The 21,332-nt window shown below is 44.3% G+C and overlaps 1 protein-coding gene across 1 annotated transcript in view; it reads right to left on the bottom strand.

The window, feature by feature from the left end:
• Positions 1–928: 928 nt before the first annotated feature.
• The window catches only part of DIPK2B (divergent protein kinase domain 2B), a 111,968-nt gene continuing 91,564 nt past the window's right edge, over positions 929–21,332 (bottom strand). Inside the window, exons 3-6 of the mRNA XM_040423821.1 lie at positions 14,539–14,712; positions 13,053–13,341; positions 10,734–11,051; positions 929–1,378 (exon numbers count right to left, since the gene is read on the bottom strand). Of these exons, the coding sequence (XP_040279755.1) occupies positions 1,353–1,378; positions 10,734–11,051; positions 13,053–13,341; positions 14,539–14,712 (807 nt within the window). The 3' untranslated portion in view covers positions 929–1,352. The remainder of the gene's footprint in view (positions 1,379–10,733; positions 11,052–13,052; positions 13,342–14,538; positions 14,713–21,332) is intronic.

Below are 21,332 nucleotides of genomic sequence, written 5' to 3' on the forward strand. Positions count from 1 at the left end.
CAGAAATACTGCCACTCTTACCCCGAAAGCCAATAATCATCCTTTTTTGCAACTGATAAATTAGAACAGAATTCAGGTATAAAAAAGAAATGTCAGTCACAAGTCATAGGTAGTCAATCAGGACTCTGCTATGTGTGCATCAATTTAAGGCTGTTTATCTTTTACAGTTCACCAGTTCTGCAGCCAGTTTCTTTTCTAATGCGCCACACATTTAAATACATATTTTGATTGTATATAATTTGAATAATTCCCGCAGATTACTTTTGTCAGGCATCAGATATTCACATTTTCTTTTGTGATGCTACCTTCGCAACACTGACTGCCATGTCATGTTTCACAGATGGAATGAGTTTTTTTATGCTAGAATGCAGTGTTTTCCTTTTTCCAGACTAAGGCTTCTCATATAACCAAAAAGTTTTATTTTAGCCTCATCCATCCACAAAACATTGTTCCAATAGTGTTCTGGCATGTCTAGGTGTTATTTACCAAACTGCAGACGGGCAGCAATGTTCATTTTGTAGAGCAGTGGCTTTCTCCTTGCAATCCTGCCATGCACATCATTGTTATTTGATGTCCAACTGATGCTGGACTCATGGACATTAGCTAATATGAGAATGGCCTTTAGTTTCCTAAAGGTTACCCTGGGAGAGGCAAAATCAGGTGCCTTTTTGCTATATTGTGGGGTTTCTCAACAATATATATGCGTTGTCTAAGGGGGGGTACTCTTACGCGTATGCAGTATTGTAAACCAAGTGATGCCCCTACTATGCCAAGTATGTTTGCACAGTATTGTAGTCCAGGTGATAGTGTAGTGGTTAATGTTCTTGCCTCTAATGTACAAGGTTGGGAGTTTGAATCCCAGCAGAAACATTTCAGTATTGTAGTCCAGGTGATGTGCCTGGTATGCCGAGTATGTGTGTGTAGCATTGTAGGGCATGTGATGTGCCTGGTATGCTGAGTATGTGTGTGTAGCATTGTAGGGCAGGTGATGCCCCCCCTGGGTTGCTGGGAAAAACATTTAAATTAGCTTTCCTAAACATAACTGACGCTGGCAGATAATAGAAATGATAATTTGCATACATTTTATCCAGAGGAGCGTTGTCTAACCTACAATAGTCGTCACTATGTATCAACTGGTCTCCATAATAGAAGTAGTACCCAGGGGTTCCTCCCTAAGGAAATTTTCTTTTTCTTTGAACTACTTGTAAATGTGAGGCTGATATCAGCTATTTTCTTTCTTCAGTACATAAGCATCTCTGTGTGAAAGTAATATGGCGCTCATATTGTTGCTGTGTTCTTCTTAGAGTTTACCTACTTGCTATGCAGCAGCAAGTAGGTATAATTATTGCTGTCTACTGTTCACCTGAGCATAAATGACCTGTATAGAAAAAGCAGACAATGCCTGTAGCAACTTTATTTCACCAGAGAGACATCCAAAGTAACATTCAACTGAAACAAGATAATTGTAACATCCTACAAAACTTATATATCTCTTAATAAAACATGTAAGCTAGTTCTCTTTCTAAAAGACCATTTTTTCATCTCCCTAATGATAAAGAGCACCCCAGAAGGCAAGGCAACAAAGTAAGACAAGTCTTTCTTGAGACATTCTGGTTCTTTTGACTGTCTAGAAAGAAAACTAGCTTGAGAGCAGTGTAAGCTTTCTAGCTGGAAGGCTTACAGAGAACCTCTGGGAGGGTACTATTTCTATTATGGAGACCAGTTGATATATGTGATGACTATTGTAGGCTAGACAACGCTCCTCTGAATTTCTGGGTATAATATATGCAAATTATCATGTCTAACATTTGCTGGCGTCAGATAGGTTTAGGAAAGTTAAAGGGGTTCTGCACTTTCATTTAACTGATGATCTATCCTCTGGATAGATCATCAGCTTCTGATCGGCGGGGGTCCGACACCCGGGACCCCCGCCGATCAGCTGTTTGAGAAGGCAGCGGTGCTCCAGCAGCGCCGCGGTCTTCTCACTGTTTACCGCCGGCCCACTGACGTCACGACTAGTATCAACTAGCGTGGGCGCGGCTAAGCTCCATTCAAGTGAACAGAGCTTAGCCCCGCCCACGCTAGTTGATACTAGAGATGTCCCGAACTATTCGCCGGCGGACAGTTCCCGGCGAACATAGCTTGTTCGCGTTCACCGCGGCGGGCGAACATATGAGATGTTCGGTCCGCCCCCTATACATCATCATTGAGCAAACTTTGACCCTGTACCTCACAGTCAGCAGACACATTCCAGCCAATCAGCATACCCTCCCTCCCAGACCCTCCCACCTCCTATCAAAAAGCAAGGACAGCATCCATCTTAGATTCATTCTGAAGCTGCAGTGTCACAAATTTGACTAAGTTGTAATCGCAATGTGATTAATACAGGTTATATTAATCGCATTGCGAATTCAACTTAGAGCTGGGTTCCTAATCGTTGTTGTATTGCTAGAATATAACGAAGATTGAGAATATAGTGCTATATTCGTTATATTCGTCAATTCTAGCAATACAATTATTAGGAACTCAGATCTAAGTTGTAATCGCAATGCGAATTCAACTTAGAGCTGGGTTCCTAATGGTTATATTACTAGAATATAACGAAGATTGAGAATATAGTGCTATATTCGTTATATTCGTCAATTCTAGCAATACAACCATTAGGAACTTAGCTCTAAGTTGAATTCGAAATGCGATTAAAGCAGGTTATATTAATCGCATTGCGAATTCAACTTACCACACTCTGCGTCAACTACGGAATTTTCCATGGGAGTTTTTCCATGGATCCCCCTCCGGCATGCCACAGTCCAGGTGTTAGTCCCCTTGAAACAACTTTTCCATCACTATTGTGGCCAGAAAGAGTCCCTGAGGGTTTTAAAATTCACCTGTCTATTGAAGTCTATGGCGGTTCGCCCGGTTCGCTCGCTCGCGTACATTTGCGTAAATTCGCGTTCGCCGCTAGCGAACGAAAATTTTTATGTTCGATCTCTAGTTGATACTAGTCGTGACGTCAGTGGGCCGGCGGTAAACAGTGAGAAGGCCGCGACCCTGCTGGAGCGCCGCTGCCTTCTCAAACAGCTGATCGGCGGGGGTCCCGGGTGTCGAACCCCCGCCTATTAGAAGCTGATGATCTATCCAGAGGATAGATCATCAGTTAAATGAAAGTGCAGAACCCCTTTAATTTGAATATCTTTCCCAGAAACCCAGAGGGGCTTTGCCTAGTACTCAATGTACTAGATGCATTACCTGGCTTACAATACTGCACACATGTACTTGGCATAGTAGGGGCATCGTCTGGCCTACAGTACTGTGTATGTGGAGCACCATGGTCTCTCCATAATGAAAAAGAGTACCACTTAGACAATGCATATATTGTTGACAAACACACATTTCTGTGCTAGTCTCTCTCCCCCTGTTGAGAAGTTCAGGCCAAATCAAACCACTTTGCTCATCCTTAATACATACCTTTAATTGTTGCTAGCTATGATGCTGTTTAAATTTTTTACACTAGGTGGTAGGGGCCCCATCTCATTTTGCTATGGAGCCCTATGAACTATAGTTACACAGCTTTCAGACTACACTCTTTGTTCTAGGTATGAGTTTTGCTGTTCAACCAGTGCTGGAGAGGGCACTAATGGTCTTGTATTTGGTCTAGAAAAAATCCTTCCTGTCATGAATCTGGCAATCAGAAAAACCCTGAAAGACAATCCAGCATCTGGTAAAAGGCACTTGGCTTCACTTTACACATATCTGTATGATTTCATATATTCTGCATGCCAGGTAATGAAATCTTGCCAGCATCTGCACAAGATTTCAGGGTCAAGCATCCAAGCAATACCTGGTGCTATCAATTAGGGCATGGGAGAGAGTAACGACAGGGACATGAATGGCTGAGATGGGAATAACCCTTTAAACTGTTATGTTTGCCTGTAATTCAGTAGGCATTTCATCATGCAATATTACAGAACACTTTTCTCGAAAATGACCTAGTATTAAGCATTATACGTCTAGCATTAAAGGGGTTGACCCATCTTAAACATTGATGGCATATCGTTAGGATGTGCCATAGGTGTCAAATATGTGCAGGTCCCACCTGTCTCCAGAATGGGGCTCCCAAAGTGAATGAGAGCACTGCACTGCTCTCGACTTACTGCTATGGGACTGCCAAAAAGAGCCAATGTAAAATGTAAGTATTGAAGACCGTGTAAGTTTCTTGCAAGCTTTACTGAATTGAACGTATGTACCAACATGAACATATAGAGACGGAAAATGCAAATGTGATCGCACTCTACATCCAGCATTCTGCCCTGCCTCCATGCTGGATGAGACATTGGTGTACATTTTGGCCAAAGCGTAATAAGCCACTCACCACGTCAAGGTTGCCTCATTTGAGTGGTCCCTAACACTAGTTCCTACCTGCTTATGGGCCATGACAGCCACACAAAGTCCAGGGAATGCAAGTCAGCATGCAAGCCAAGCACACTCTGCTTTTAACCCCGTCCGGTGCCATTACAGCTTTCATCGGACCCAGGGATGCAAGTACCAACATGCACGCTGAGCCCACCATATACTTCTCCTGGAGCCAAATGGCTACTGGTAGGTTCTATATAAGCAGACTCAGTTTTATACTGACTTTAAAACCAGCCTCCAGGACAGATTGACTGGTCAGGTGTGCATGACTGCATGGAGATCGCCACGCCTCCAATATATACTACAAAGAAAAAATGTGGGGGATTGGGTCAGCACAACCTGTATGTAGGTGCACATCACTATGGCGAAATACATATACAAACGCAAAATACAAATGTGATAGCACTCTGCATCCAGCATTCTGCCCTGCCTCCATGCTGGATGAGACATTGGTGTACATTTTGGCCAAAGCGTAATAAGCCACTCACCACGTCAAGGTCGCCTCATTTGAGTGGTCCCTAACACTAGTTCCTACCTGCTTATGGGCCATGACAGCCACACAAAGTCCAGGGAATGCAGGTCAGCATGCAAGCCAAGCACACTCTGCTTTTAACCCCGTCCGGTGCCATTACAGCTTTCATCGGATCCAGGGATGCATGAACATATAGAGCAATTCTGCGGCCATAAAGTAAAATGATGTGCTTGTAGAATCTACATTTTGTAGACTTGGGCACCAAGAATTGATTCACCAGACCTGAGATATTCTGCAAATGCATTTACATTCATAGAAATTACAGTGCCAAACCCTGGTGGTACAAAGAAGCAACTAAAAAGTTACGGAAAAGTTGTGTACCTACCAAAGAGACAGAGTACTGTATGTCACTGCTTTGGTGCTCAAGGTGAGAGGAGGCCCAGCACTGAATTGCCCCTTGTCATGACTTGGTAAAGGGGCATTCCCATCTCAGATATTGATAGCATATCGCTAGGGTATGCCATCAATGTCAGATAATTTCACCCCCATTTAAACATGTGCTCCACGAACAATACTACTAAGTGTGTGTCTTGTGCAATGTATGCGTGCCTTGAAGAGCCATTCGAGGGTGAATACATTTGTGCTAGATGCAAGCATGTTGCATATTTGGAAGCCCAGATCTTGTATCTAAATAGGCAGCTTGAAATAGTTAGGGGCGTTGCAAACCTGGAGAGAGGCTTAGACCTCACTGTGCAGGGGCTGACTGGGGTCAGTGAAATGGAGGTGGGAAGAGAAGGGCAAGATCAGGACTATCAGGTCAGCAGTTGGGTTAATGTAGGAAGAAGGGGTAGAGGGAAAAGTGCCAGGGAGGCTAGTCCTAAGCTGGAATGCCCTAGTAAATATGCCTGTTTGGCTGATATTAGGGATGACAGCCTAGGGCCAGCAACACTGCAGCAGGGAATTTCTCCTAGCAACTAGGAGGATGAAGGAGGAAGGATGGGGAAAGGAGTGAGCAAAGGTTAGACAGATGCTGGTGGTAGGGGACTCTATAATTAGGAGGACAGACAGGGTCATCTGTCGTCGAGACCGTGAATGCTAAACAGTGTGTTGTCTTTCAGGTGCTCGGGTTCGGCATATTGCAGATTGGATTGGCAGATTGCTAGGTGGGGCTGGGGAAGAACCAGCGGTCATGGTACACATTGGCACCAATGACAAAGTCAGGGGGAGATAGAAGTTCCTTAAAATGATTTTAGGGAACTAGGAGAGAAGCTCAAGTCCAGGACCTCCAAGGTAGTGTTTTTAGAAATACTACCAGTGCCACGAGTGTCACCAGAGAGACAACAGGAGCTTAGGGAGTTAGATTAGTGGTTTAGAAACTGGTGCAGGAAGGAAGGGTTTGGGTTCATGGAGAACTGGGCCGACTTATCTGTCGGTTACAGGCTTTACAGTAGGGATGGGCTACACTGGGGAGTATGGAAATGCTCTGGTGGAAAAAATGGTTAGACGGCTGGAGAAGCTTTTAAACTAGGATCTGGGGAGGGTGGGGGTCATACTAATAAGGGGGTAGATAGTGTAGATAGAAAATGGGATATAGGAAAGGACAGTGGGGATTTAGTAGGGGCTGCGGTTAGTGAGGAAAGTAGGGAGAAGACTGAGCAGAACTGTACACCGATGAAAAATAGAGCTGCTGGTAACAAGAACCTGCCATATACAAACATCTACCAAGGTAACCAAAAAAAACACGGATATTCACTTTACAGGTAATAGTACAGTAATTTAAAATGTATTTTCACAAATGCCAGAAGTCTAGCTAACAAAATTGGGGAGTTGGAGGCTATAGTACTAGAAGAACACATAGATGTAGTTGGTGTGGCTGAGACGTGGTTAGACTCTTCGCATGACTGGGCTGTTAATATTGAGGGTTTTACACTATTTAGGAAAGACAGGGTCAATAGAAAAGTGTGAAAGACACCTGTGATAGAGGCAATTGTGGGTGAGGATGTGGAAACCTTATGGGTGGAAGTTCAAAGGGATATAAACAGTAAAAGAATAATATTTGGTGTAATCTATAGACCCCCCAACAGCACAGAGGCGATAGAAGCTCAACTGTATAACCAAATAGAGCAAGCTGCACAGGCTGGTACAGTGGTCATAATGGGAGATTTTAACTTCCCAGACATTGACTGGGGTCATGATTCTGCCTCAACCACAAAGGGGAGAAAATTCCTCAACTTGATGCAGGACCACTTTATAGGCCAGTTTGTAGAAGCTCCCACTAGGGGCAATGCTTGGTTGGATCTGGTAATTTCAAATGATGCAGAGCTTATTGGAAATGTTACTGTTCAAGAAACACTAGGTAATAGTGACCACAATATACACTGCTCAAAAAAATAAAGGGAACACAAAAATAACACATCCTAGATCTGAGTTAATTAAATATTCTTCTGAAATACTTTGTTCTTTACATAGTTGAATGTGCTGACAACAAAATCACACAAAAATAAAAAAATGGAAATCAAATTTTTCAACCCATGGAGGTCTGGATTTGGAGTCACACTCAAAATTAAAGTGGAAAAACACACTACAGGCTGATCCAACTTTGATGTAATGTCCTTAAAACAAGTCAAAATGAGGCTCAGTAGTGTGTGTGGCCTCCACGTGCCTGTATGACCTCCCTACAACGCCTGTGCATGCTCCTGATGAGGTGGCGGACGGTCTCCTGAGGGATCTCCTCCCAGACCTGGACTAAAGCATCTGCCAACTCCTGGACAGTCTGTGGTGCAACGTGACGTTGGTGGATAGAGCGAGACATGATGTCCCAGATGTGCTCAATTGGATTCAGGTCTGGGGAACGGGCGGGCCAGTCCATAGCATCAATGACTTCATTTTGCAGGAACTGCTGACACACTCCAGCCACATGAGGTCTAGCATTGTCTTGCATTAGGAGGAACCCAGGGCCAACCGCACCAGCATATGGTCTCACAAGGGGTCTGAGGATCTCATCTCGGTACCTAATGGCAGTCAGGCTACCTCTGGCGAGCACATGGAGGGCTGTGCGGCCCTCCAAAGAAATCCCACCCCACACCATTACTGACCCAATGCCAAACCGGTCATGCTGGAGGATGTTGCAGGCAGCAGAACGTTCTCCACGGCGTCTCCAGACTCTGTCACGTCTGTCACATGTGCTCAGTGTGAACCTGCTTTCATCTGTGAAGAGCACAGGGCGCCAGTGGCGAATTTGCCAATCTTGGTGTTCTCTGGCAAATGCCAAACGTCCTGCACAGTGTTGGGCTGTAAGCACAACCCCCACCTGTGGACGTCGGGCCCTCATATAACCCTCATGGAGTCTGTTTCTGACCGTTTGAGCAGACACATGCACATTTGTGGCCTGCTGGAGGTCATTTTGCAGGGCTCTGGTAGTGCTCCTCCTGTTCCTCCTTGCACAAAGGCGAAGGTAGCGGTCCTGCTGCTGGGTTGTTGCCCTCCTACGGCCTCCTCCACGTCTCCTGATGTACTGGCCTGTCTCCTGGTAGAGCCTCCATGCTCTGGACACAACGCTGACAGACACAGCAAACCTTGCCACAGCTCGCATTGATGTGCCATCCTGGATAAGCTGCACTACCTGAGCCACTTGTGTGGGTTGTAGACTCCATCTCATGCTACCACTAGAGTGAAAGCACTGGCAGCATTCAAAAGTGACCAAAACATCAGCCAGGAAGCATAGGAACTGAGAAGTGGTCTGTGGTCGCCACCTGCAGAACCACTCCTTTATTGGGGGTGTCTTGCTAATTGCCTATAATTTCCACCTGTTGTCTATTCCATTTGCACAACAGCATGTGAAATTGATTGTCACTCAGTGTTGCTTCCTAAGTGGACAGTTTGATTTCACAGAAGTGTGATTGACTTGGAGTTACATTGTGTTGTTTAAGTGTTGTTTAACACCACACCATTGTTTTCATTTATTTGCATATAGAGATATCTGGAGGTGTATAAACTCCAATTTAAATGAGCCTGTTTTCCATCCACAGGCTACATTCAGGTGCACCTGCGAGGCCTGGGCCATATCAGCCAGTCTTGACTGGGACTCGCAGAATCCTCCCTCCTCCCATTGCTAGCATGGTTTCATGCTGGAGGTAACTGGTGAGTTGTCTGTGAGTCGGACCTTTACGCTCCTGTAATTTGCCCACTGGCTCCTGGTATTGCCCATATGGCACAGGTAGGCGAGTGTTAGGACCCGAGCTACTTGAGAAACCTTGGTGTGGTGCTCAGGCTCAGACATGCCCTCCTAGTAGGACATGTTGGCTAATCTCTCAATTTTATCATCAGTTTGAGGGCTTAGTAAGTCTGCAGAATGCACCTGTCTTTGCTATTATTATATTGTTATATTGATTATTACATCCACATAATTGCTATCTTGTGTAGGATGTCTATTGTGGTACTTGTGGTCCGCCGCAGGCATCCTCCACTGTATGCATTTTTGCTGGGGATCGCCATTAGCAACGGGCCACAAGTGCAGGATTTGCTCCCCTGTTTAAATATGCACAACTGCATATGGGTTTGAGCACTTCCTGCCTGTTTAACACCACACCATTGTTTTCATTTATTCCCCTACGCTATAAGAAGCAAACTCTGTCAGATAGAGCAAAAACACTGAATTTTATAAAGGCTAATTTCCCTGGGTTGAGGGCAGCATTTCAGGGCATAGACTGGGAGCAGCTACTGTCTCATAATACTACTGAGGATAAATGGGAGAGCTTTAAATCCACATTGAGTAATTGCACTAAAAACTTATTCCTTTAGGTAACAAGTATAAAAGGCTAAAATTAAACTCCCCCCATGGCTTACAGCTACTGTAAAAAGGGCAATAAATGACAAAAAAAAGGGCATTTAAAAAATACAAATAACAAAATATGTAAAAAGGAGATAAAATTAGCAAAAATGCAAAACGAACAGTAGGTGGCAAAAGAGAGCAAAACAAATCCCCAAAAATTCATTAAATATATAAATGCTAAAAAACCAAGTTCTGAGGAGGTAGGTCCCCTAAATAATGGTAAAAGGATGGGGGGGGGGGGTTAGTCACTAAAATATGAGTCTCACTTTCTTTTGGGATTCACATCCCCTCCTATCCCTTGGTTGAACTTGATGGACTTATGTCTTTTTTTCAACTGTATTAACTATAAGTGTCGGTGCTACCTCTAAGACTCGCTACCATTTCCAGAACAGGACCCGCAAGTAAAGGAGTGAAGGAGAGCACACCACGCAAGCGTGGCCACCCTCCGTTCACTGCTGTGGGAGTTTCACAAAATAGCCAAGCACCCTCATTTGGCTATTTTCAGAACTTCCATAGCAGTGATTGGAGCACACATTAACCATGTGTGGTGCTCTCTCCTTCACTTCAGGGGGACTTCTGGAGATATGAGGAGATGCCAGAGGTGGGACTCACACCTCTCTGACCTAGATGGCATATCCTTTAATAATGACTACCTGCAGCCACCACTAGGAGGAACACACTGAATACAGATTTATACAGCTCCTATTGAATAAATGATATCTGTAGACATGCATTTGCAGTTAGCACCATCTAGTGGGGGTTGCATGCAGCCATTGTGATTGAATTCGTCCATGCAAAAACAGAGTTCGCCTTTACAAATATATGATGTAATTAGTACAGAATTTTAAGGCTTAAAAATGGAATAGTGCACATATCATTTAATAAAGGTGTATTATTTGGTGGCACTCTCAAGGGAATAGGCATATGCCCTGTACCTTCTATGTGCACACTTATTTGGGAATGGAGCATCTTGAAAAACTATCATTAATATTTCACACTAAGTAATACTGTTATATTTACAGTCTGGATATCTGTATGAAAATCTGGCATCACATCTTCTCCAAGGTCTCAGAATCTCTATTAGTTCATTAGTAAATGTCCTTGCCTCCTGGTCATTGGCAATGTTATTTGGGCAATCTTTAAGAAGTCTATCAATTTTCTTCTGGGTAAAATCAGGAAATTTCCCTGCTATTAAATAAGGCAGGAGATCCTTACATACTAGTATAATGTTCTGTTTCTCAGTAATATTGGCACAAGACAAAAGCGTTGGTGGACAATCAGATGATAGACAGCTGAAAACATCGGTTTCTTCATTTTTCCTTTCGTACTCTGATTGATCTGCAATTAAAAGTGAAGAGATCTTAAATATAAAGGCATTAGCACCGAACAGAAGAAGCAATGTAAATCTCCCCTAATTTAAAGGGAATATGTCATCAGAAAATGACCTGCGGTTTAAATCACTTTTTTAGGTTTAACATATTTTTAAATAATTTTTTATGATATTTTTAATTTTCCAAGTCAGTTTTTATATTTACTGTATTTTTCGCCCTATAAGACGCACCGGCCCATAAGACGCACCTAGGTTTTTGAGGAGGAAAATAAGAAAGAAATAAATTGAACCAAAAGGTGTGCTTTTGGTGGACTTTGAACTAATGGTAGCCTGTGAATGACACTATTATGGGGGTCTGTGGATGGCACTGTTATGGGGATCTGTGGATGGCACTGTTATGGGGGTCTGTGGCTGACACTCTTATGGGGGTCTGTGGCTGACACTCTTATGGGGGTCTGTGGATGGCACTGTTATGGGGGTGTCTGTGGATGGCACTGTTATGGGGGTGTCTGTGGATGGCATGACACTGCTATGGGTGGGATCTGTGGATGACAGATAAATAGCATCTTATGCTATTTGACATCTACAGATCCCCCCCATAACAGTGTCAGCCACTGTGACTGACCCCTAATACAGGGGGTGGGGGCTGGCATCTTCACTAGTTTTTAAATGGCAGCGGGGGCCCAGTGCAGTCATTGTATTCTATTGCACCGGGCCCCGCTCACTGTACTAATGTTATCTACTGTAACTGCAGGCAGGCAATGTTTAACTATAGATATGTTCGATCCAGCAGCCTTTACTTACGATCATAGCAGGCTGGAGGCAGGAGGCAGGGCGGACGGGCACTGGCAGCGTAACTTCCTACGTGACGTGCCTGCGCCGCCTGCTTCATTCATAAAGTGGGCGGAGCAGGCACGTGACATAGGAATTTACGCTGCCAGTGCCCGCCCGCGCTGCCTCCAGCCTGCTAGGATCGTAAGTAAAGGCTGCTGGATCGAACATATTTATAGTTAAACATTGCCTGCCCGCCGTTACAGTAGATTCCATTAGTACAGTGAGCGGGGGTGCAATAGAATACAGTTACTGCACCGTGCCCCGCTGCCATTACAAAACTAAAGGCAGGCCCCCAGCCCCTCCCCCCCACTGATACACACGCCGGCCGCGCTGTGCAGCTGGCAGTCGGCGGTGTATCAGTGTAAAAACGGCAGCATTTGCCCCATAAGACGGACTGCCATTTTCCTGCAGTTTTTGCACTGGCCACTATGTCTACTAATTGGCGCCACTTCTTGGTTTATACAGATAACCTTACTGCAGTTATCTCATTCTAATCCTGCCTGTAATGATATCACCTCGGTCTATAGATAAGTCAGGATCCACCATTCACAATAGGGTATTGTCTGAGCTTATCTATTCTTTCCTTTTACAATGACCTCTGCACGAGTCACAGAGCATGCCTAAAAAAACTCAATGAGGTTCCCCCTGTCCATTGTGTCTATGGCCCATGAGGCTGCCGTAAAGAATATTTTTTTTTAACGCTTTGTAAATGCTGTTAAGAACATCTCAGGCAAGATTGCCGCCCCCATAATTGTCATGTGCCCATTGATTTTATTGTGTCTGTTCACACAACAGTAGTTTTTTACTTTTTAATTAAAAATCATGTAGACATGCACTACTTTGGTCAGTGATGTGGACTATACATGCCCATTGAAGTCTATAGGTCCATTAAAAATCACTGACACAGCATGGATGGCATCCATGTTTGGTCCGTTTTTCACGGACCACTGATAGGAGATACTCCGGAATTTAATTTTCAGCTGAGCAGTGTCCGTGGAATATGGATGACACACGGAGTGAAAAAAACTAATACGTGGGCCAAACTGATCTTTCATGGACATTTTCACAGATAAAACACGGACAGATTTTTTTCACAGATGTCAAATGGACAAGGAAATGTAAACAAGGATTTAGTCCTCTGAAATAGTAAATGGTCACGGATGGTATGGACTTACCTTGCTGTTTGTCAATAATGCCCATCTTACTTGTGTCTCTTATAAACATGCGACCATCTCTAAATATTCCAAAAGTAGTTCCATCAATAGATGTGAAGTAGAAGAAATAATTCAAGTCGTTGGCACTTAAGTGGTGAATGATTTGAAGAAGCTGATATGCCAGGTCTGCTGCCACGTCCGAACCAGAGATATTGAAGGATGACAATGTCAGAGTGCTTGCGCTCACAAACAACCGCCCACATGAACCTAAATAATGTAAAAAAGGCCATCCCTCTGCTGTCGGGAAGATCTGAAAGAACAGTGAACACAGAGAAATGTATATCACGGTGAATGAAAAGTTCCAACCAACGATAACATTGTTATATGTTTCCCCCGTGTTTCAGTTTCATCACACACTCCAAACGCATGTTATTAGCAATGTTATTTGCAGTCCTATAATAGTAACCCTAGTGTGTGTTTAAGATAGAGAAATAAGATTGAGAGACCAAATGAGGACTGATGTCAATAGGGACCATCTCTGTACAGTGCTGTGGAATATGCCAGTGTTATATAGGCAACAGAGAAAATGAATTGAAGGTTCAAGGTCTTATTCATGCCTGTACACTGTAGGGTACGATCACGCAGTGCGGTTCAGTGTACAGGCATGAATAAGACCTTGAACCTTCAATTTGACACCAAATCTGTTAGTGAGCCACTGAGTCCACATCATTTTCAGTAGGCCTCATTACAACTAAACAAAGGATTTTGAGATTAATTAAAGGGCTAGAGTGGACAACACAGGGGATCCCTCTGCAATAAAGAAGTGGTCATTACTTATATGGCAGATCCTGTGCCACCACTCTGGTTCTTTCAGCCTAGAATTGTTTGCCTCGCTGCAGCTGTGACATCATGCCAACAACATATGACTGCTGCAGTCAATCATTGGCTTCTTCAGTATATTGCTGAGGATAGTGATCGGCTGCAGTGGTCATCACCACTGCAGCTGGTTGAACTAATCCCAGCTGAGAGAACTGGAGCAGTGGTTTAAGATCTGCCAGGTATGTAATTATCTCTTCTTTATTTCAAAGAACAAATGCTGGTCAGAGATGGAGATTCATTAGTTGACAAGCTATATCTTTATCACAGAAAACATGTATACAGCACCACTTGATAAGTCTAAAAACAGGAAAAAGTAGGTGCATGCCCCAATGGAGCTATGTCCATTGTAGCTCCTTCTTTAGATGCAAGAGAAGAAAAAGAGGCAGCACCAATTTCGTAATGGGGAAACAGAGATGTGTTCTTTTAACTCATATATTAGTAATCCAGGTACATGCATCCTTTTGGCTATACCTTAGCCATCCTCCTTTTCTTCTCTAATATCTTTATCACGCAATACAGTGTCCCCTATCACAATTATCAAGTGAAAACATTTGAAAATTTGCCATCATGTACAGACTACTGTTATGGTATAAATATAAATGATAACTATAGAACAGCCAAAGCTTACCTGTAAAACAATTGGGTGCGTATTAACTGAGAGTGTGTACAGCAACCTCAATCTGTCCTTGTCTGTCAGGTGGGTCATATACACGCTACCAGCATCAAACACTTCACTATAGCGCCGAATTATTCTATCTAAAAGACGCTGGGAGGGGCAGCGAAGAACTTGAACTGGTAGACCCTAGAAAAGATAGATCAGCAAGAAGACATAATGAAGACATAATAATGGAAGGAATAATCGGATCGCAAAATAATTACAAATAATGATATAACTAGACCAATCAGTCTATATGCAGTGTATGTTCAATGCATGCTCTGGTAAAATCTCCGAATGTACATTCATTGACAAAAGGAATAATGGTCCAAGAAGAAGTTGTTGGAATTATTGAACTTTCTATGTGTAAATATATTGATTAGAGATGAGCACATAAAAAAAAAATTCTATTTGGCCGGTTTGCCGAATTTTTATAAAAAATTTGGTTCAATCTGAATTTATTAGCGGTGAATCGCGTTAAAAAACGTCTATTTCCTGGCTGCAGAGAGCCTTTATAGTGGAGTAGAACACTGTGCCTTGCAGTAACACGCATAGGGAGTCTGCTGTGGTAGTGAAATAATACTCAGTATGACATGCAGATGACAGGCGTTGCTCTTAGAATCACTGCACACTTCACTTATTTGGGCAGTCATGGGGCCAAAACGACCAAATAACTCAAGTATAAACTCAGCCTTACAGGTCGATGTGAGCGCCAAGAAGAAGCGCACTCCTTTTACACCGTCGTCAGCTGATTCCACATAGATGTCTACAGAACCTGTTCTATTAAACGCTTAAACAAGTAGAGCCCCCGACAGAGTGGAGAGGGTGTCAGCAGTAAGTTTGTGTTGAAAACACTGATTATTTTGCCCTTCCTCTGATCCATCAGAACCATAACCCCCAAAAAACTGATCCTTTCTGTTGAGCATCCGCCTTCACTCGGTCAGCATTTGGTCAGTAATCCATCAGTATTGCTAATGCCAAAAAAACAGGAGTGGATCCAAAACAGAGATGACACGTGAATGGAATATTTGCATGTCTTCTGTGTTTTGTACCCACTCCTGCTTTTGGCTACCAAATCACAAGCCAAGTCTGATTGGACTATACAGGCCTTATAGCTGCTACACAGACAGGATCCGTTGTCAAATTTTTCCTCCCTTCTGACAGATCAGAAGAAGGGTCAAATAAATGATGAAGTCAGCCGGGCCGAAAGGCAAAATAGTGGCCCAGTCATGAAGTGGGGAGGGTGGAAGCAGCATGAGGAGACCACAGAGTGGCCCAATAACAGAGTCTGAAGGTGGCGGCAGCATCAGGAAGAGGCCACAGAGTGGCACAATGACAGTGTGGAGGTGGCAGCAGCATCAGGAGACCACAGAGTGGCAAGGTGACATAGTGTGGAGGTGGCAGCAGCATTGGGAGACCACAAAGTGACCTGTGACAAAGTGGAGAGGTGGCAGCAGCATCAGGAGACCATAAAGTGGCAAAGTAACATAGTGTGGAGGTGGCAGCAGCATTAGGAGACCACAGAGTGGCAAGGTGACTGTCACGATCAGTGTGGGGGAAAAACTCCACACTAAATACAGGAGGGAAGGGGAACAGCAACTGGGCCTGGAAACTAGAGAAGAAACAGGTCACTTCCTAAACAACCCTAATCCGGGCCCTAACTACCTATCAATATGAATAGACCTTGAAGATAGGAATATTCATATGCTGTATACCTAGGCCCTTATACCCCTCTAGGGCCCTGGAATGAGGTTAGGACCAGAGATAACCCATTCCTCCCCAGATGGACAAATAGAAGTCTCTGTCTCAGGCCCCGATACAAACAACAGGGAATTTAACAAACACAAAACAATAAGAAAAGACAAGACTTATCTGAAAGTATAAAACTGGCAACTCCAGAAGCACCACAGAGTACAACTGACCAGCTAGTTAGAAGGCAGGAAGGAAATCTATAAACCGCACCTCAAAGAGCGAGTAGCGGCTACTTATGGGAAAAGTAAATAACCAAGAAGCATTAACTGAAGCAAGGGGTGTGGCATTCACCAAAACACAGACACAATAAGATCCACAGTGAACTTGTCAATTTAACCCACGAGTTGCCAGTCTCACTGATCTCCTGGTACCTGCCATGGGAACGTCCGTGACACTGACATAGAGGGGAGGTGGCAACAGCATCAGGAGACCACAGAGTGGCAAGGTGACATAGTGAGGAGGTGGCAGCATCAGGAGACCACAGAGTGACCTAGAAGAGTGGGGAGGTGGGGGGCAATACGAGTACCAGCTGAAGATGGTGGGTGAAAGAAGGAGCACTTGGTATCAGATGTGTGGCATCAGGCGGGTGGCAGCATCAGAATAGTAGCTGAGGCAGGTAGCCAGAAGAAACCGGTCTCTTTTGTCAAAGTGTTGGTGTGGCACCATGGATGATCTTGTCTGATGCATCAGGCATTGGTGGGTGGAAATCCTAGCTGATCCACGCCTGATTCATCTTGACAAAGGTCAGTCTCTTCACATTTTGGGTGGACAGGCGAGTTCTTCTTGGGGTAACTATGGCCCCCGCAGCAATAAACACCCGCTCTGATGCCACACTACTGGCCGGGAAGGACAGCTTTTCCAGGGCAAACTCTGCCAGTTGTGGCCACAAATTCAGTTTGGCTGCCCAGTAGTCCAGCGGATCTTCAATGTGGGGTGGCAGGGTACTGTCCAAGTATGCCACCACCTGCTGGTTCAGGTCCTGCTCCAGGACTAGCTGCTCCTGCTGGGGAGAAGTTTCTTCACTAGGTAGGTGAAAAAAGCTGCTCATCAGCGATTCTACACTCAAGTTGCTGCTGAAGGAGCTGAAACTGCTCCTACCCTCACCCTGCCACATCAGCCAAGGCAGAGGAACGTGAGCGCAGAGGGCCCCCCAGTCAGACCTGCGAGAGGATGGATGATAGCGCAGATAAGCAGCGGCCAACTCACTACATAGGATGTCTCTATAGTAGTTCAGTTTGTCCTCCCTCTCAGCGGGTGGACCGGTAGCGAGGGTCTCAACAAGGTGGAGAGCCAGAAGTCATCCCTTTGCCGAATGGTGACAGTTCGGCTGTCACTACGCAAGCAAGTGAGCATGCATCGGGCCATTTGTGTAAGTGATTTGGAGGGACTCTCTGCCTCCATCGCCACTGCATACTGCCATGGTGTGTCTGGGTCCTCTGCCTCGTCTTCCTCATCGCCCTGTAGCTCCTCTGGCTGCTCCTGCTCCTCCTCTCCAATCACCTGTGTGTAAAAACCACCTATTTTGCTACACATTGCTTGTGCTCCAATGTCCTCCTCATCCTCCTCCTCCAGTTCAGCCCCCAAAGGGGTCATGTGGCCATGAGATCTAGGCGCCACATCTCCAGTCTCCTGACCAGCTAGATTTACCAGCATCTGTTTCAGGACATGAAGCAGTGGAATGACGTTGTTCATACCGTAGTCCTGGCGATTGACAAATAATGTGGCCTGAGCAAACGGCAGGTGTCACCAATGAGCTGCCACTGGCTGACATCAAAGTTACACAGAGGAGTACTCCTGTCCGTTTGGATCATCAAGAAATCGTTTATGGCCGTTCTCTGTTCGTATAGTCAGTCCAACATATGGAGGGTAGAATTCCAACGGGTGGAAACGTCACATATCAGCCTATGTTGGGGGATGGCGTTCTACCGCTGCAGCTCAAGGAGGGTGTGCTTTAACATAGAAACATAGAATGTGTCGGCAGATAAGAACCATTTGGCCCATCTAGTCTGCCCAATATATCTGAATCCTATTAATAGTCCCTGGCCCTATCTTATATGAAGGATAGCCTTATGCCTATCCCATGCATGCTTATACTCCTTCACTGTATTTGCAGCTACCACTTCTGCAGGAAGGCTATTCCATGCATCCACTACTCTCTCAGTAAAGTAATACTTCCTTATATTACTTTTAAACCTTTGCCCCTCTAATTTAAAACTGTGTCCTCTTGTGGTAGTTTTTCTTCTTTTAAATATGCTCTCCTCCTTTACCGAGTTGATTCCCTTTATGTATTTAAAAGTTTCTATCATATCCCCTCTGTCTCTTCTTTCTTCCAAGCTATACATATTAAGGTCCTTTAACCTTTCCTGGTAAGTTTTATCCTGCAATCCATGTACTAGTTTAGTAGCTCTTCTCTGAACTCTCTCTAGAGTATCTATATCCTTCTGGAGATATGGCCTCCAGTACTGCGCACAATACTCCAAGTGAGGTCTCACCAGTGTTCTGTACAGCGGCATAAGCACTTCACTCTTTCTACTGCTTATACCTCTCCCTATACATCCAAGCATTCTGCTGGCATTTCGTGCTGCCCTATTACATTGTCTTCCCACCTTTAAGTCTTCTGAAATAATTACTCCTAAATCCCTTTCCTCAGATACTGAGGTCAGGACTGTGTCAAATATTCTATATTCTGCCCTTGGGTTTTTACGCCCCAGGTGCATTATCTTGCACTTATCCACATTAAATTTCAGTTGCCAGAGTTCTGACCATTCTTCTAGTTTTCCTAAATCCTTTTCCATTTGGCGTTTCCCTCCAGGAACATCAACCCTGTTACATATCTTTGTGTCATCAGCAAAAAGACAAACCTTACCATCGAGGCCTTTTGCAATATCACTTATGAAGATATTAAACAAAATTGGTCCCAGTACAGATCCCTGTGGAACCCCACTGGTAACATGACCTTGTTTTGAATGTTCTCCATTGACTACAACCCTCTGTTGTCTGTCACTCAGCCACTGCCTAATCCACTCAACAATATGGGAGTCCATGCTCAATGACTGCAGTTTATTGATAAGTCTTCTATGTGGGACAGTGTCAAAAGCCTTACTAAAATCTAGATATGCGATGTCTACTGCACCTCCACCGTCTATTATTTTAGTCACCCAGTCAAAAAAATCTATAAGATTTGTTTGACATGATCTCCCTGAAGTAAACCCATGTTGTTTTTCATCTTGCAATCCATGGGATTTTAGATGTTCCACAATCCTATCCTTTAATAGGGTTTCCATTAATTTGCCTGCTATTGATGTCAGACTCACTGGTCTATAGTTGCTCTATTCCTCCCTACTACCTTTCTTGTGAATGGGCACGACATTTGCCAATTTCCAATCTTCCGGGACGACTCCTGTTACTAATGATTGGTTAAATAAATCTGTTAACGGTTTTGTTAACAGATATACGCTTTGCGGTATTCGAGTGGCTGAAGTGCATGCAAAGTTTCCTGTCCATTTTTAGGATGTCTTGCAGATGGGTGGAAGACTTCAGGTACCGCTTGACAACCAGATTAAACACGTGTGCCATGCAGGGCACATGGCTCAGCACTCCTTGACGCAACGTCGACATCATGTTTTTCCCATTGTCGGTCACCATGGTTCCGCCAGGATTCAATTTCTTGATGAAGGAAACGGAGCAGTTCCTCCCCTGTGTGATTCTGTTCGCCCAGGCAAACGAGGTGCAGAACAGCGTGACACCGCCATGCCCTGCACATGTGGTATGCTGGAGGGGCACTGTGAATTGTCCCTGCAGTGGAGGCTGAGGACACAGTGAAGGATGAGGAGGCAGAGGCGAATATTGTCACAGGACCAACGGCGTGACAATGTGGAGGCGGAAGCGGCGTCACCTGGCCAAGTTGCTGGTGTGGCTGTGCAGAAATCACATTCACCCAGTGGGCCGTGAAGGACATGTATTGTCCCTGAACATAGTTATAGCTCCACACGTCGGCGCTGCCGTGCACTTTGGCAGACACCTACAGGCTCAAGGATGTTTCCTCCACATCTTGGCTGGCCAGTAGCTGCTGACTGTCCTTTAGTAGCTCGTCATCGCTGTATAGAGGGGCTGAGCCCACAGCATATAATACTTCTCCCGGTGAGGGAACATAAAAGGACAGAGGCAGGTTGAGGACAGGTGAGGGCACAGGGCCTGCTCCCAAGCCATGCCAACTAAGGGTTGTGTCTGACGAACGCACCCTTACTCTGCTGTGACCTGTGCCTGAAACATTTATGCCTCTGCCACGCCTCTGTGCAGGGCCTGGCACTTCTCTGTCTGACATACTGTTAGATCAAATAAATAAATACAAAGTCAATTAAAACATCCCAAAAGAGTCTGTAATTTTCTCACTTCACCACACAACAGCTAATAAGCCTTTTTTTCCCACTAATACACACCAAAAATGGCTGTAATTTTCTCACTTCACCACACAACGGCAAATACTTTTTTTGTGCCACTAATACACGCAAAAAAGGGCTTTAGAACATATAACTGCACCGCTGAATGGCAAATAGACCTTTATTTTTTTCCACTTATACATGACACAAAAGGCTTTAGAACATATAACTGCACCGCTGAGCGGAAAATATATTTTTCTTTTTTCCACTTATACACTCCACAAAAGGGCTTTAGAAAATATAACTGCACCGCTGAACGGCAAATAGGCCCTTATTTTTTTCCACTTACACATGACACAAAAGGCTTTAGAACATGTAACTGCACCGCTGAACGGAAAATATATTTTTCTTTCTTCCACTTATACACTCCACAAAAGGCTTTAGAACATATAACTGCACCACTGAACAGCAAATAAAAAAAAATTTGTGCCACGAATACACGCTAATAAGCCCTTTTTTCCCACTAATACAAGCCAAAAAATGCTTTAGAACATATAACTGCACCGCACAAGGGCAAATAAGACGTAGAGATATTTTCTTGTAATAAACCATGTTAATGGCTGTATAAAACAGCAC

The sequence above is a fragment of the Bufo bufo genome, chromosome 3 (genome assembly GCF_905171765.1).
Source record: "Bufo bufo chromosome 3, aBufBuf1.1, whole genome shotgun sequence".
Taxonomy (NCBI): Eukaryota; Metazoa; Chordata; class Amphibia; order Anura; family Bufonidae; genus Bufo; species Bufo bufo.